The 16,295-nt window shown below is 43.1% G+C and overlaps 1 protein-coding gene across 7 annotated transcripts in view; it reads right to left on the minus strand.

Moving 5' to 3' along the window:
• The window catches only part of CHCHD6 (coiled-coil-helix-coiled-coil-helix domain containing 6), a 246,815-nt gene that overhangs the window by 105,898 nt on the left and 124,622 nt on the right, over positions 1-16,295 (minus strand). For 4 of the 7 annotated variants that reach the window (XM_059161933.1, XM_059161931.1, XM_059161930.1 and 1 more), the window contains exon 5: positions 4,457-4,540. The exons of the other annotated variants lie outside the window; for them this stretch is intronic. In XM_059161933.1, coding sequence (XP_059017916.1) covers positions 4,457-4,540 — 84 coding nt within the window. The remainder of the gene's footprint in view (positions 1-4,456; positions 4,541-16,295) is intronic. 7 annotated transcript variants of the gene reach the window in all.

The raw sequence follows: 16,295 nt of genomic DNA on the forward strand, positions 1-16,295 counted from the left end.
CCTTCTCTTGTAAAGCAGGAGCCTCCGTATTTAACTCCTCTTCCTCTGCACCCTAGAGCAGCTCATGTTTTCCTGAACAGACTCTGACTGACACTCCCAGGGACACCAGGCAGGGGGCTGTTTAGTGCTGTCACTGAGAAAGCTGCAGGCTTGGCAGGATCACATGACAGTTGTTCCTTAAATAAAGAAAGCCAGAGTAGAAGCAAAGAGGAAAAAATGGGAAAGGGGCTGACTGTTCACATATCAATGTTGGGATGACATGTGCACCCAATGGGAGCAGAAACAAAGATTTACACTCTGGGGTAAAGAGCCTAAGATCCAGGAAGAACCCACATACTTCTCAAGTTCTTCCTTTCTCCCTGCCTCCAGTCAGTAACGCTAGACCCCCAAAATGCCCTCCCCACTTTGCAGTTGCTGAGTTTGGAAAAGGTGAGACCATTTTTTTTTTTTTAAAGATTTTATTTATTTATTTGACAGAGAGAAATCACAAGTAGATGGAGAGGCAGGCAGAGAGAGAGAGAGAGGGAAGCAGGCTCTCTGCTGAGCAGAGAGCCCGATGCAGGACTCGATCCCAGGACTCTGAGATCATGACCTGAGCCGAAGGCAGCAGCTTAACCCACTGAGCCACCCAGGCGCCCAGGTGAGACCATTTTTATAGGGCTGGCATGTTTGGTCACGGGAAGCCGGCACTCAGGCATCCTCCCACCTGGGGTCCTATTCCTCACCTCTCCCTCCCCTCCCAAACTGTGCCGTGAATTCCCTGATGCAGGAACCACAACTGTTGGAGCTATCTCTAGGCACTGAGTGGAATTAAATGAATATGGAATTAGTGAATGGCTATGCATTTATTAAAGAAGGGGAAAAAGGATAGAAATGACATGAAAGAACTGAATACTTCTACATCAGACACTCGTACACAAATGACCACTCATCCTCCAAACAATTGGCATGTTAGTCTTCAAATTCCCGTTCCAAAGATAAGAAAGCTGAGGCTTTAGAACTCCCATTACTTGCCCAGAGTCAGAAGGCTGGAAAATTATTGAGGCTGAACTAGGACTCTATCGCCGGCTCGTTCTCCACCATCTCCCCGACTTGGCTCTGTGGTTGAGGGCAGAAGACATACTCTTGGCCAGCTCAATGACTGTCAGGTTCAGAGCCACCTGGCACCTGGGCTTCTTTCTACCAGAAGATGGTAGACACTGCTGGTTCTGATGGGGCACAAGTAACCCATAGCACAAGATAGCAGAATCCAAGGGGAGTATGGGTGAAGTCCACTCCCAGTTCTTCAGTTTCCTATAGGAAACCACAGAGAGCAGCTGAGCAAAGGCTCTGGGAGGCCAGTTAAGTTGGCAAGAGGTTCAGCAGCCATGCCTCTGACAGTCAAGGTGGTACACAGTTTCACCTCCTGGACCCTACACCCAACATACAGAAATGGAAAATGGCCCTGTCTTCTAAGACTATCAGGCATGTGAGAAACACATGAGAAAAGCCCAGTGAAGCCCAGAGAGGAGGCTTCTGCATCCCAGAGAGCAGCCACCCACTGATGATAAAATCTATCTCAGCACGCATACATCCGTGCATGTGTGCACACATTCACCCATTAATCCAAACCTGAAGTGTTAGGACTTGAAAGACAATCGCCAGTAACCACTGCACACTAGAGAGAGGAGCCAGCTCTTGCTAGGCACTGGCCCATGCCAAAACCTTTCAGACATTAACTCCTCTAACATGCAGGTGCCTTAGGCACCCGCATCTCCATTTTACAGACAAAGAAACGGAGACATGAGGAGGCACAGTGTGGCCACAGAGGGCAGGGGTGCAGAGCCGCATGTGGGCCCTGGGCCAGGGTGAGCAGGTGCTTCTCCTGGCCCACAGCTTGCGTGTCAACACCATGTCTGGGGTTCGCTCCCAGGTGCCATAAGACACTCACCAGGCCCCAGCACCCCCAGCAGCTCACTGCTCTCTGTGATGAAAGGAAAAACACTCCTCACTTAGATCTTGCAGTGTGGGCGTGAGGAACAATTACTCAGGAAGATTATAAAGCATAGGAGCCCTACAAAATATGATTTCCACACTCAGGAATAATCATCTAGGGAATAAATACTGTAGTACAAAGGGGTCAAGATGTCTCCTCCCCCTTAAAAATGAGTCTGGATTCTGCACAGGACTTCCCTACCTGCCAATCACAGTGGACCAGCACTCGAAAACAGTGTCCTCCAGGCAGAAGGGCAGCAGGGTTCCAGCTGAGAAGCAAGTGGACACAGCATGGCGCCCCCATGAGCCCAGGCCTCTGTGACCCCATCCCAACCTTTCCTGGCCCCTAACCACACTCTCAACTATTTTGGATGGTCGACGATGATTCAGCAGCTGTTCCAAGTTACCCCTAGAACAGGTTTCCACCATCAAATTCTAAACTTAAGAGGAAATAGGAAAAAAAAGAAAAGAAAGGAGGCTTCTGATTGGAAGGCCCTTAAGCTGTGTGTACAGAAGCTGAAAATGTCAAGGTCTGAGAGTATTCAACAAATGAAAGCAGAATTATATAAAAGCAACAGCTAATAAAAAAGACTGTCGGATGCCATGTTCTTCATCTTCCCAACCATTACGGGACTAAAATTATCCACGGAGAAGATGGAAAACCTTTCTCAAGACTGGTACGATTAAGGCTTAGGATGGTGCCTCTTTGCTCCCCCTTCTTCAGTGCTGCCCCTTCCCCTCCACCCCCCTCACTCCATCTCCCTCACCAATCTCTAGTTCCCGGGATGTTGGAGGTGCTTTCCTTCTGTATGTTATCCAGCAAAATCCTAGTATGTAAGAGTCAGGCAGGTGATCATGTTTTTGCACCTCCTTCTGGAAGCATTCAATAACTTCACGATCATGTAGAAAACCTCATTTTAGAAAAAGCGCACATCTGTGTATGGAAGGAGTTGAGGCTTCCCTGTAGGATGAAGGGGAAGAACAGATGAGAAGGAAGGACTCATCCAGGAGAATCTCCTTCTTTCAGCAGAGAACTGGGCAGAAGGAGGAGAGCCACAGTGGGGATGAGAAAGGAAAGTGACAAGGGGAACAGATTTGAGACAAAACAACAACAACAACAACAACAAAACACCCCCAAAATCAAAAAAAGCACTGTAAGGCTTCTACCCTTCACTCCAAGCAGACATATGCACACATGCTTCCAGGAGTCAAACCAAGAGAGGGAAAAGCAAGAGGAGCGCAGCAGGAGACCGCAGAACTGCACACATAACAACACACAAAAAAATCTGCGCTCATGAACATATGGGCAACTGTGATAATTAGAGCTATGGCTTGTGGAATGTTTTTACCCTTTTCCAGGATCTCAAATCACAATCCTTGTCATTACAGCTACAGTCAAACCTAGGCAGGAGGCTGTTCCAAGAAACCTCTCCTTGTTAAGGACCACCTCTGTAAGTGGCTTGGGGTACCCTGCTGACCTTCAGGACAATGCTTCACCAGTGGGCGGTGCTGCGTATTCACAAGACAATTCTGGTGTCGCCTAAACACCCTATAGGAGGTGGACCGGAGTGTCCCGGGAGCGAGAAGGAGCATCCCTCCTGTCCCCAAGGCCTGGAAATCCAGAAATCCACGTTTCCATCAGCCTCCCCTGTGCCATGCCATAGGAGAAAACCCCTATGGAAATCAAGCCCCTCAGGCAAACTGTCAATTTCAAAGCTCCAAAGCGTGACAAACGATTCATAAAGATTTGCCTGCAATAAGCTGATGGCTCAGGTTGCCTGGCATGCAGTCACAGGCAGGAGGAAGAACAATTTTTTTTAAACCTTCCAACCATCTCCTTCCATGTTTTAAGCCATTTCTTTGAAAAAATCTGTCATGATCAACAAATTAAGCCCCCCCCCCCAAAGTAAGCAAGTTACCAAATGAATTTTCAAGAGTCGTTGTAGGCGTTAAAAAAAAAAGAAAAGAAAAAAAGGGAATGATGCTATGTCTTTCAATCTCATTCATTTCAAAGGCTTATCCTAGGAAAGTAGGGAGTGTGTAGCCATGGTGCACTTTGATCTCCCCGACTCCCAGGAGAAAATCAATAATACAACTTTAATTTATTTGTACAGCAAGATTTCACATTATTATTATTTTTATCCAATGCAGCTTAACTAAAGTCAGAAAGGTAGGCTAGGTCTCAGCACCGCCCTGTGGTGAAAGTGATTTTTTTTTTCTAAAAGGGAACTATAGCACAGCCAGCCGCATTCACAAAAAGCGGGCCAATTAAAAACCAATTATCTCTGTGAAGACAACTTGTAGAAAGGGTGGGGGTGTGGTGTTTGCCAGGCACAGGAGGGCAGGTCCACAGCAGGGGACTGGCTGCTGGGGCGACCAGGGGAACCGGGAGTGCAGGCTCCTCTCTCCCAAACGGCGGCAGTGGACTCTGGTCAGGGGATTTCAGGACCTGGCTCCCAAAGGCGGCTGACAGGAGCCTTACCTTCCTCTCAATGCGCCCCAGCTGCTCCTTACAGAAGGTGTCACGGCGGCTCAGCTCTGCCTCCCGGCTCTCCAGCTCCCTGGCCTAGTTTGAAGAGAACAAAGCCCACGTTAGCGGCAACAGCTGGGCTGAGTGTGAGCTCTGGGGAGAAACCAAGAGGGTTCTGTTCACAGAGGCACTGGCCTTGTGAGAAGCAGAATCATGAGTTGAAAACCTATGCTAGACCACTTACGTACCCTGAAGTGCTTAGTTTCCACCAGAGGGCTTCGAGGTGGGTAGCTGCTGGAGTCATTTCACAGAAGGCCAGCACTCACATTTATGGAGTGCTGACCGTGTGCCAAGTACTGGTCCAAGGGCTTCCCACAGAATTTCTCACTTGACCCTCAAAACACCCTGGAAAGGTAGGCAGGAGTATTATGATGCCCCCATAGGCGAAGAAATGGAGAGGCTAAGTGACTGTCTCAGATCACAGGTATGAGGAAGGAACTAGGGTTTGAGCCCCAGCAGGTGCAGGGCCTGACCACAGAACTGCACTGCCTCCAGGCCACACAGCCTAGAAGGGCCAGAGCTGTCCCCTGGCCACAGAGTTCTCACCCTGGCACCAGACCATGCCACAGACTCATGCATGAGGTCCCAGAGACGGGGATACCAGACTGCCCTTCTTCTGGAGAGGTAAACTCTCTGCTTCAGGGGTCAGATATCCGAAAGGTGAGCAGTGTCAGAACCCCAGAACCCTACAGCTGGAGAGAACAGCCCACCCAACAGGGAACAAACAGAATGGCTGGTGCACATGGCTGAGGACAAACCCCCTCCCGAAGGTTACAGTTAGGCTGAGGGGCTTGGCTAACCAGGGCAAGCAACCTGGAGCTAGCACACTTGTGGTTGAACCTGCCCACCCTTAACGAGTTGGGTGAGTGAGTTCCAGCTTACATGGGTACCATATACAAGCTTAAAGCAAAAGTGCCTGACCCACAGGACTGTATGGAAACTCCTACAGAAATGGGTGGGGTCACAGCAGGCCTCCAGCAAGGGATACTGCATCCTAGCAGTGTCCTGCTGCCTGGGACACCCATGGCCCTGGAGCCTCTCAGGACCTCTGCAGGATACAGCCTCAAGGCCTGACCCCACGCAGGATCTGAGAAGCCCAGAGGGCTGGCTCAGTGCTCGTGCCGAGAAGTAATGCCTTCTGATCCCTGTCCACCCCATGGAAGGGCCCAGTAAGCTCCAGCCCCATTTCAGGCTCCTGTTTCATGTAATTATCATGACCCCAAGAGCACAGAGCTAGTCCATGATGGAGGCCAACCATGGATGTAAGCTGCCGAGACTCCAAGTCCTGAACTGCTTCCTTCAGACCATACCATGGTGTTGGTATGTGGGTTTGGGTTTGAGCTGTTCAAAAAGACTGAGTAGGACAAGAATCAATGTTTTTGAAAGCCCATTTCATTGGCCATGCTGCTCCCCTGATGTAAAAATTTTCTAAAGCCCAGCAGGGGTCCAGTAATGAAGAGCCAAGCACAGGGTGGCAGCAACTCCTTTCCCTGAGGAAAGGCTTGGGTTTAGCGGACTTGGCTGTGCTCAGGAAGACCCGGCCGGCAGGGCTTGGGTGCCGGCTGACAATCTGAGAGTCACGCTCTACTACTGGTCCCACCATTCACTGGCTTGAGCAATTTGTTATCCTTTTCTTGGGTCTGTCCCCCTTACCTGCAGAAAGGAGAACAGAGCAGAAACTTGGCTCCTGAAGCTGCTGTAGAAGATCTAAAAATGCCAAGAAGGCTTCTGGAATGGTTGTGGAATGCCAACACTTCAGAAAAGCTAAATACAAACAGTGACACTGAATGCTGGGGATTTCTCACAGGATTGCCTAGGCAGTGTCCCAGGAATGGGAGCATGGCTAATCCGTGCTGGCTCTGCACAGCCATCTGGGGCCCCAACCTTCACCGTCCCTGGTACAATCAGAAGAGAAACGGTCTGACACAATGAAGCAGCCAGTGCAAGAGCATTTCCCGGGACTCTGGACTTGCCATCTTCTGGCCAAGAGTCCCAGCCACCCGGAAAGATGACAACTGAAAGCAAAACTGCCACAAGGCTCTTCTGCTGCCATTCACTTGAGGTCAGTGGGACAGTAGATGAGGAGGCTACCCTCCCTCCCGCGGACACATCAGGCTGCTTCCTCTGGGCAGCAGCTCCAGGAATGCTCAGCTCATGGTTCCTGGGCCTGAGCCAGCATGGGAGTCTGTGTCAGAAACGGGATGCAGAGCTAAGGCTCCAGGCAAAGCTGCCCAACCATGGAGGCTTCCTCAGGTCACAGAGAAACAGTTCATACACAGAAAGAAACACTGAGGATATGGGGTTCTCCTTTTACAGCCATGTCAATCAGCAACACCACTAAGCTGATAGCAAACAAGGACGTGATTAACTGTTTAGAGTCTGTCTCACCCCCTGTGAAGGAAGCTCTGTGAGAAGGGCCTGGCCTGCCTGGGAATATCCCCAAAGCCTTCGCCTCCATCACAGCGAGCCGGCAAGGTGGCAGCTTCACTGGCTCTGCCCAATCCACCAACAGGCACCACCCACTGACCCCGTTCATCTCTGAGATTTATAATGAAACCCGGTGACAGGAGGGGAAAAGGGGCTGTGGCAATGAATGTGTTACCAGTGCCTGGCTATCAGTGCCTGGCCAGGAGCAGGGCCTCCACAATGCTGCTGGGGTGAATGAAGGCGGGCCTCAGATACCCTGGTCACTCTGCATAGCTGCCATCATCCAACACGTGAGGCCACACAGCAGGCACCCCGCAGCATGGCCGTGGAATTAAGGAGACACTGGCAGGCTTCACTGACTGATTCAGTAATTTATCAGAACATTATTGGGCGCCTACCATGTGACAGACACTATCGCAAAGGGGTTGCGGATACAAAAGAGAAAAGAGAAAGAGTTTCTGTTCTCGTGGAGATCAGAAGATCCCAGTGGGAGAGACAAATGTGTGTGCAGAAAAATAAGATAATTTTAGAAAGGGATATGTGTTGGGGAAGCCACAGGCAGAATAACTTGTGGGGTAGTGGGTTGTTATTTTCTCTAAGGAGATTTCCAAGCCAGGCTTCTGGGGAAAAAAAAATACTGAGTAAAGTTTGCTGTCTCCGATACAAAGGCAAAATATCACCGTTGTGAAGATCTACTTGGTGGATTACAGTCTTTGAATGGGGAATTGAAAGGAATCTTCAGTGATTTAGTCAAGGACTTCCTCTAGTCAAGAGAGCACAGTGAGTTCACACTTTGATGCATCTTCCCTGTTCTAAACACATAGCAAGAAGAGATAAAACAGAAGAACCGGAGACCAAAAAGACATGGCCAGGTTCAAAAACAAGATTAAAACGTCCAACAGAACAGGAATGCAAAGCAGTAGGTGAGGCTGAAGCCACAGCCCTGCTGGGCTCTGGGTCTGGAGTCAGTGGAGACAGCCAGAACAAAGCCTGCCCCATAGAGCAGAAGGACTGGAGCCAGTCTTGCCACCTGGAACCCAGGGCTCCCCCGGAATGAGAAGCTGACCAAAAAAATTCCGGAAGACTCCCATGTAGGGCTGAGGTTCAGTCCATGGGCTGCAGCTTCAGTCCATTCAGCCCCAGGCTACAAATGAATCAAGTCCCCTGCTCAGGTCCCAGTTCTGCAGCACTAGTACCACCACAGGGAGGGGCCTCAGAAGGCCACGGTCACACGTGTCCCTGAATGTGGGTGGCAGGTATAGACCACCAGAAAAATATTAGGCAGGGAGAAACAAAAATGACAGAGAAAACAAAGCAAAGTAAAACAAGACAAAAATCAAACTTCCTACTCAAAATGCACCTGCAAACCAAATCCCAAATATGTGAAGAAATGTGATGCTTAGAAATAAATCAGCAATAAAATCAGCAAATGGAATATGAATTCACTCCAGATGAAATTAATTTTATGGGACATCATGACAAAGGATTTTTAAAAACTTTTTATTATGCAAAAATAAAACACAAGACAGAATAATTTAATAAAACTCCAGATAGCCATCGCTAAGCTTCAAAATTTATAGACTAAAGGAAATCTCGTTTCACCTATATTCCCTACCCCCAAATTTCTTACAGCAGATCATTTCACCAGCACATACTTCAATATATTTCTCTAAAAGATAGGGGCTTGTATTTTCCTAAATCAAACCATAGTACCACTGCATACCCCACCAAATTAATTCCTTAACATATCAAATATTCAGCCAGTGTTCAAATTTCCAACTGATAGAGGATTTTACTTTTTTTTTTTTTTTTTTGGTTTTTATTTATTTGAGAGAGAGAGGGAGCATGGGGGTGCAGAGCCAAGAGGAATAGGGAGCAACAGACTCCCCACTGAGCAGGGAGCCTGATGTGGGGCTCCATCCTGCGACTCCAAGATCATGACCTGAGCCTAAGGCAGATGCTTAACTGACCAAGCCACCCAGGCACCCCAATAAGGGATTTTAACAATACATGTTTAGGGTACTCAAAAAAAAATGAATTTCTGATTTAAAAAGAAAATATTACGAAACGCGAACAGGAAAACCCCCAAGCAGGTAAATACTATGAATTTAAATTTCTTCAAAATAAAAAATAAAATGGATAAGACAAACCCTAAATGGAGGGCAGTAAGGTGGAAATTAGAAAATTAAAAAGTAGCACAGAAATGTGATCCAGAATGTTGCAACAGAAGATAAAGATAAAATGTACAAAAGAGGAGCTGAAAAACTTGAAAGACAAACTGACAGACTCCAACCAATGTCTAATAACTATTTCAGAAGAAGAGCCAAAAGGGATGGCAGAGAAGAAGAGGTGGAGGAGGAAGATGAAGGAGGGAGAAGAGAGGAAGGAGGAAGACAGACGTTAGAGCAGAAGGCAAGGGACGGTAGGGGAAGGTCAGGTAAAATGAGGTGGGGAAGGGAGCAAGATGTAGCAATAAGGAGAAAGCTGGGGTGGAGGGGAGGAGGAGAAGATATAAACAGAAAATCCCAAATAAAATTAAACGTCAGTTGGCACAACAAATATGTGGTAGACAGCTTCTGAAATGGTCCCCAATGATCCCATGTCCTGATACTCATGTCTTTGTGTGATGCCCTCCCCTTAAGTATGGGCTGCACCTAGTGACAAACTTCTTGTGGGGGAGGGGCAGAGGGAGATAGAGAATCTTAAACAGGCTCCATGCTCAGTGCAAGCTGACAAGCTGACAAAGGGCTCCATCTTACCACCCTAAGATTTTGACCTGAGCCCATACCAAGAGCCCGAGGCTTAACCAACTGAGCTACCTTGGTGGCCCCTCGTGACAAACTTCTAATGAACAGAATCTGGCAAAAAGTGATAGAATGTCACTTTCCAATTGCAAATAAATAGTGATTTTTGTCTTTCTCATCCTCTTTCCCTTGCTCACTTTAAAGAAGCAAGCTTCCATGGTGTGAGCTGCCCTATGGAGATGCCCACACAGTAAAGAACTAAAGGAGACCTCCAGCCAACAGCCAGAAGAACTAAATCCTGCCAACAGATGCATAAGGGAGCACAGAAGCATCAGAGAGCATGGAAGCAGAGCCACCCTGAACCCTCAGATGAGACTGCAGCCCTGAGACAGAGGCACCTGGGTAAGCTGTGTCCAGATCTCTGATTTACACTCTTTGAGAGAGTAAATCTTTATTGTTTTAAACCACCAAAGGTTATAATTTCTCAATTGGGAATAGACAATGAAAACAAAATGTGAATTGATTAATCTCATCTTTTTAAGAGAAAATGATTCTCACTTCGGATAAAAGAAAGAAAAAGAAAATCTAACTATATGTCATTATAAGACACTAAGCCCCCACACTAACAATCTTATAGAACTAAAGAAAACCCTTCACGGGACATCTATACTGCAGTGTATACTGTTTGTTTACACAAAAGGTTGAGTGAATATTCCATCAAAAATATAAACACATAGACACATGAAAATAATGACCTACAATAAAGAGAAATACTCGATGGAATCAGACGTGACAATGGTCCAGATGTTACCAGTGACACAGAGGGACTTTGAAAGAACTATGATCAATATGTTAAAGAATCTAACAGAGAAGGGTAGACCCCATGTGTGAAAAGAGGGAGAATTTTCACAGGGATTGATGAGGACTCTCTGGCCTCCATTATTTATGATGAGAAATAAACTATTAATATTATTGAGGATCCCCTGCATGTGATGAATTGCTTCTATCCTGTTACTTTCAAGAATTCTCCTTTTGACTTTGGTGTTCAACAGTTTGGTTATGATGTATCTAGGTGTGAAAAACTCTTTGGGATCTCCTTGTGCACAGCCTTACACATTCATCCAGCCTTCTAGATTTCCAGGAATATGTTGGAGCTTTTCAAAGTCTTCTATGAACATCTTGTTATCTAGCTTTTTTTTTTTTTAATGATGTTGTTATTTTGATAGGGATTGCATTAAATGTGTAGATTGCTGTGGGCAGTATGGACATTTTAACAATATTTGTCCTTCCAATCCATGAGCATGGAATATCTTTATAATTGTTCATGTCATCTTCAATTTCTTTCATCAGTGCTTTATAGTTTTTGGAGTACAGATTTTTTTCTTCTTTGGTTAAGTTTATTTCTAGGTATTTTATTATTTTTGGCACAACTATAAATGGGGCTGTTTTCTTAATTTCTCTTTCTTCTGTTCATTATAAGGTTATAGAAATGCAGCAGGTTTCTGTATGTTGATTTTGTATCCTGTTACCTTACTGAATTTACTTATCAGTTTTAGAAGTTTTTTGGATGAGGCTTTAGGGTTTTCTATGTCATGTCATCTGTAAATAGTGAAAATTTTAACTTCTTTACTAAGTTGGATGCTTTTTATTTATTTTTCTTGTCTAACTGCTGCAGCAGCTAGCACTTCCTATGTTAAACAAAAGTGGTGACAGTGGACATCTTTGTCTTGTTCCTCATCTTAGGGGAAAAGCTCTCAGTTTTTTACTATTGAGTATGATCTTACCTGTGAGGGCTTTTTCTTTTTTTTAAGCTTTTGATTTATCCTATCGTTTGCCCAAACTGTTATCCCCCTCCTCAAGCAGTCATGTGCTCAATAGTTGCCTCTGGTTGTTTTTGAAAAATGCCTCCAAGGGAGAGGTTGTTTCCACTGGACAACATCTGAGTCTAGTCAAGTAACAACAGCCTCGCAAGTGGGTTCTTCCAGGAACCACTGGACAGGAAAAATAATGACAACTCTCTAGGTTTGGGACTTTAAAGAATTCTAACCCTCTCTGCCCTGTCCAGTGGTTGTCAGGCTGCTGGTTTTTACTATGATTGTGGCTGTTGGTTTTCAAAGTTACTGCTTAGCTGGGGAAAGGAGACTGGGGATAAGACTATTTAAAATGCCACAAAAATCACTATTCTTACTGAGATTCACCATTTTTCTTGAACGAATGATCCTAGATTGCTGTAAGCCTTTGGTTAGTTCGGGGAAAAAAGACTGAGCATTTTCATAGCTTTTACAGAATGGAGAATTTTCAGAGGTCCTTACTCCACCATTTTTACTGACACTACCCAAAACTACAAAATAGAACCAAATGGAAATGCTAAAAATGAATTTCTAGCATGCTATGGCATGAAATCGTAGGTTTATTAGAAGACTGGACAGAAGATAGAATCAGTGAACTTAGAAACAAGTCATTAGAAATTATCCAAATTAAAACACAAAGAGACAAAGCATGAAAAATAAAATTGAACAGGGCACCCAAGACCTACAGGACAACATCAAATGGTACAGCATATATTTAATTGGAGTCCAGGTAAGAGAAGAGAAAAACAGGGCAAAAGAATGAAGAGATAAAGGGCAAGAACTTTCCAAAGTTAATTAAAGACAACAAAGAACAGATCTGAGAAGCTCAGAAAAACCCCAAGTAGAATGCTTTTGTAGAATTCTTAAATAATTCCTGGAGAAATGGAATATTTTTTTAACATAGACTGTCATAAGTTTGAAAAAACAAGTAATTTCTAGCACCACCTCTAAAAAAGCAAAAAAAGGTCACAAATAAAAAGTCAGCTGAGAGGATAAAATGGAATTCTTAAAATATACTGATTTCGCCTCCACCCTCTCCCTACAAGACAGTAGGAACAGAGGAACAAAACACAGCTAGAACAAACAGAAATTGAACATCAAGATGGTAGATTTAAATCCAGCCACATCAATAATCATATTAAACAAACAGGTTTAACTCCTTATATTAATTTCCTATTTGCAGTTGTAAGAAATTACCAAAAACTTAGTGGCTTAATACACACATCTATTTCCTCTGTTTCTAGAGATCAGAAGTACCAAATGAGTCTTAACTTGATTAAAATCATGGTGTTGGCAGGGCTGTTTATTTCTGGATGCTCTAGGAAAGAATCTATTTCCTTACCTTTCCAGCTTCTAGAGGCTGCATTTCTTGGCTCATGATTCCACATCACTCTGACCTCTGCTACCATCATCACAACTCCCTCCTTGAATCTCCCACATCTATCTTTCCTTGATAAAGACCCTTAAGATTACATTGGACCCACATGGATAATATAGGATAAAATCCCATCACATATCCTTAACGGTAGGTAATCACATCCACAAAGTCCTTTTTTTAATGTAAAGGAATATATTCATGGGTTTTGGAGATTAAAGAGGTGAATATCTTTGGGGGACCACTGTTCTGCCTACCACAATCACCAGTGAGAGGCAAAACTCTAATGATATGTTATGGATTAAAAGTATATATTTTAAATATAAAGAAACAAATGGGTTAAAAAAAAGAATGGAAAAAAGATATATCAAGCAAACACTAAGTATAAGAAAGCTGGTGTAGTTATATCAAATAAAAGAGAATTCAAAACAAAAAAATATTACCAGATATAAAGAGGAGCAGTTCATAAACATAAAGGAGACAATTATTCAAGAAGAGATAACAATTATAAATGTGCATGCACCTAAAAACAAAACTCTCAAATACATAAAAATTCAACTGACTAAAGAATATAAACAAATCCATAGTTGAAGATGTTAGCATCCCTCTCTCCAAATATTGACAGAATTAGACAAAAAAATCAACAAAGATACAAAAGATACAGACAATATTGTCATCCAACATGATCTAATTGACATTATACATTACTCCATGCAACAACTACAGATACACATTCTTCCTACTTGAACGTGGAAAAGTTCTGAGCATAGATCTTCTCCTGGGCTACAAGAAATGTAAACAGATGAAATCAAACAAAGTATCCTCTATGACTGAAAAATTATTAAATTAGAAATTAACAAACAGCAAGATGCCTAGAAAATCCTCAAATGTTTAGCAATTAAACCTATTACTCAAGAATCCATGAGTCCTACCCGGGAGGAAAATTAGTATTGAAAAAGAGACTTGGGCATGATAGAATGATCAAATTAGCATACAAGGATTCCAAAATAGCTACGATAAATACTTTCAAGGATTTAAAGGACAATGTGAACATAATGAAATAAATGGAAACTACTAAAAAGAATCAAAGAGAAATTTGTGAGAAATGTAAAAGGCTATAAAGGAAAGGCTAAAAAAGTGAATGCTACCCTCAGTGACTGATGGAAAAATTTCATTATCAACTGGTAACACATATAAAATTGGATTTGTGGGGAAGGGAGAAGAGGAGAAGGTAGTAGGAAAGAATCTGAATATCTGAAGAACAATGAATGAAAAATTTCTAGATGAGTTAAAAAGTATAAACTTACAGAGCCATTACGTTTAATTACCAAAAGAACCAATAAATACAATGTGATAAATGCTCTAACAGACATGTATAAACTGTATACCTATAAGTATAAGATACATAATTTCCTCTGATTTACAAAACAAAGTAGATTTAACAACAACAACCAAAAAACTCACCCCAAAGAATTTTGCTGCCCAGATGACTTCACACTGATTAATGAAAGAAATCACACCATTTCTAAGCAGACTCTTTCAGCAAATAGAAGAAAAGGGAACACAGTCCAGTGTATTTTATGAGACTATTATAATTATAATAGCAAACCAGACAAGGGCATTACAAGAAAAGAAATTCACAGACCAGCATTACTTAAGAAAAGAGATGTAAAAATCCTTAACCAAAAAAAAATAAATAAATAATAATACCCCATGATCAACCGGGATGTATGCCAGGAGCCCAAGGTTGTTTTAACATATAAAAATCAATCAACACACTTACCACATTAACAAATAAAAGGAGGAAAATCATGTGATCATTTCAAATGGATTCAGGAAAAGCATTTGAGAAAATAAATACCCATTTATGAAAAATAACTTGCCGTAAAATAGTAACAGAAGGAAATTTCCTTAACTTGATGAAAAGCAGGTACAGAAAACCTACAGATGATTATTGGTGAAATACTGAACAATTTTCCCCCAATATTGCAAAGAAGTTAATATGGACTTAGAAGATTTGAATAATAAAATTAATAAGATTGGGGCACCTGGGTGGCTCAGTTGGTTGGACGACTGCCTTCAGCTCAGGTCATGATCCTGGAGTCCCAGGATCGAGTCCCACATCAGGCTCCCAGATCCATGGGAAGTCTGCTTCTCCCTCTGACCTTCTCCTTGCTCATGCTCTTTCTCACTGTCTCTCTCTCAAAAAAAAAAAAAATTTAAAAAAAAATTAATAAGATTGATCTAATAAACCTAATATTTACATTCTTTTTAGAGCTGAGTAGAATATTTGCAAAAATCAAACACTCTTCTAAGACACAACCACAAAGGGGCGCCTGGGTGGCTCAGTGGGTTAAAGCCTCTGCCTTCAGCTCCAATCATGATCTCAGGGTCCTGGGATCATGATCTCTGCTCGACGGGGAGTCTGCTTCCCTTCCTCTGTCTCTGCCTATGTGTGATCTCTATCTGTCAAATAAATAAATAAAAATCTTAAAAAAAAAAAAAAGACACAGCCACAAAAATAAATGAACAAATTTCAATGTATCAATATCATACAGACCTCTGATGAAAATACAATCAAATTACAAATCAATAATAAAAAAGGCAGTTAAAAATGGATTTGGTAATATGCCTTCCTAAATATAACTCATAGGCTAGGCCAAAAATAACAAGAGAAATTTCAAAATTAAAAAGAAATAATGAAAGTTCTACATTTAAAACAAAAAATGTGACATAGCTAATAAAGTATCTGAGAGGTAAGTTAATAACTTTAAGTACTTTCTTTAAAAAAAAAAAAAAAAACAGACAAGGGGGCACCTGGGTGGCTCAGAGGGTTAAGCCTCTGCCTTCAGCTCAGGTCATGGTCCTAGGGTCCTGGGATCGAGTCCCACATCGGGCTCTCTGCTCAACTGGAGCTTGCAAGGGAGCCTGCTTCTTTCTCTCCATCTGCCTGTCATTTCCTCTGTTTGTGCTCTCTCTCTGGCAAATAAATTAATTAAATTAAAAAAAAAAAAAGACAAAAAAATTTCCTCATTTCATGTACAAATAAAATGACTCAAATTAAGTGACTTGCTCCAGGTCACCCAGATGTAGGGTGAGGAAGACAAGGTTCCTGACTCCCAGTTCACCAACCTCACAACACTTTGGGACCACATCATCCCCTCCTGAACTGTGTGTTTTAATAATGTCAAATCACTGGCTGATCATCAAACTGGATGCCTTTAACCATATTAAAACAGTGCTCCTTAAACACTGAGAGCACATTTGAATCACCTGGGATTTTGATAAATACAGATTCTGAATTATAGGTCTGAGATGAGCCCAAGATTACACATTTCTAACAAGCTCCCGGGTCATGTTACTTTGAGTAACAAGGCACTAGATTACACCTACAC

The sequence above is a fragment of the Mustela lutreola genome, chromosome 2 (assembly GCF_030435805.1).
Source record: "Mustela lutreola isolate mMusLut2 chromosome 2, mMusLut2.pri, whole genome shotgun sequence".
Lineage (NCBI taxonomy): Eukaryota > Metazoa > Chordata > Mammalia > Carnivora > Mustelidae > Mustela > Mustela lutreola.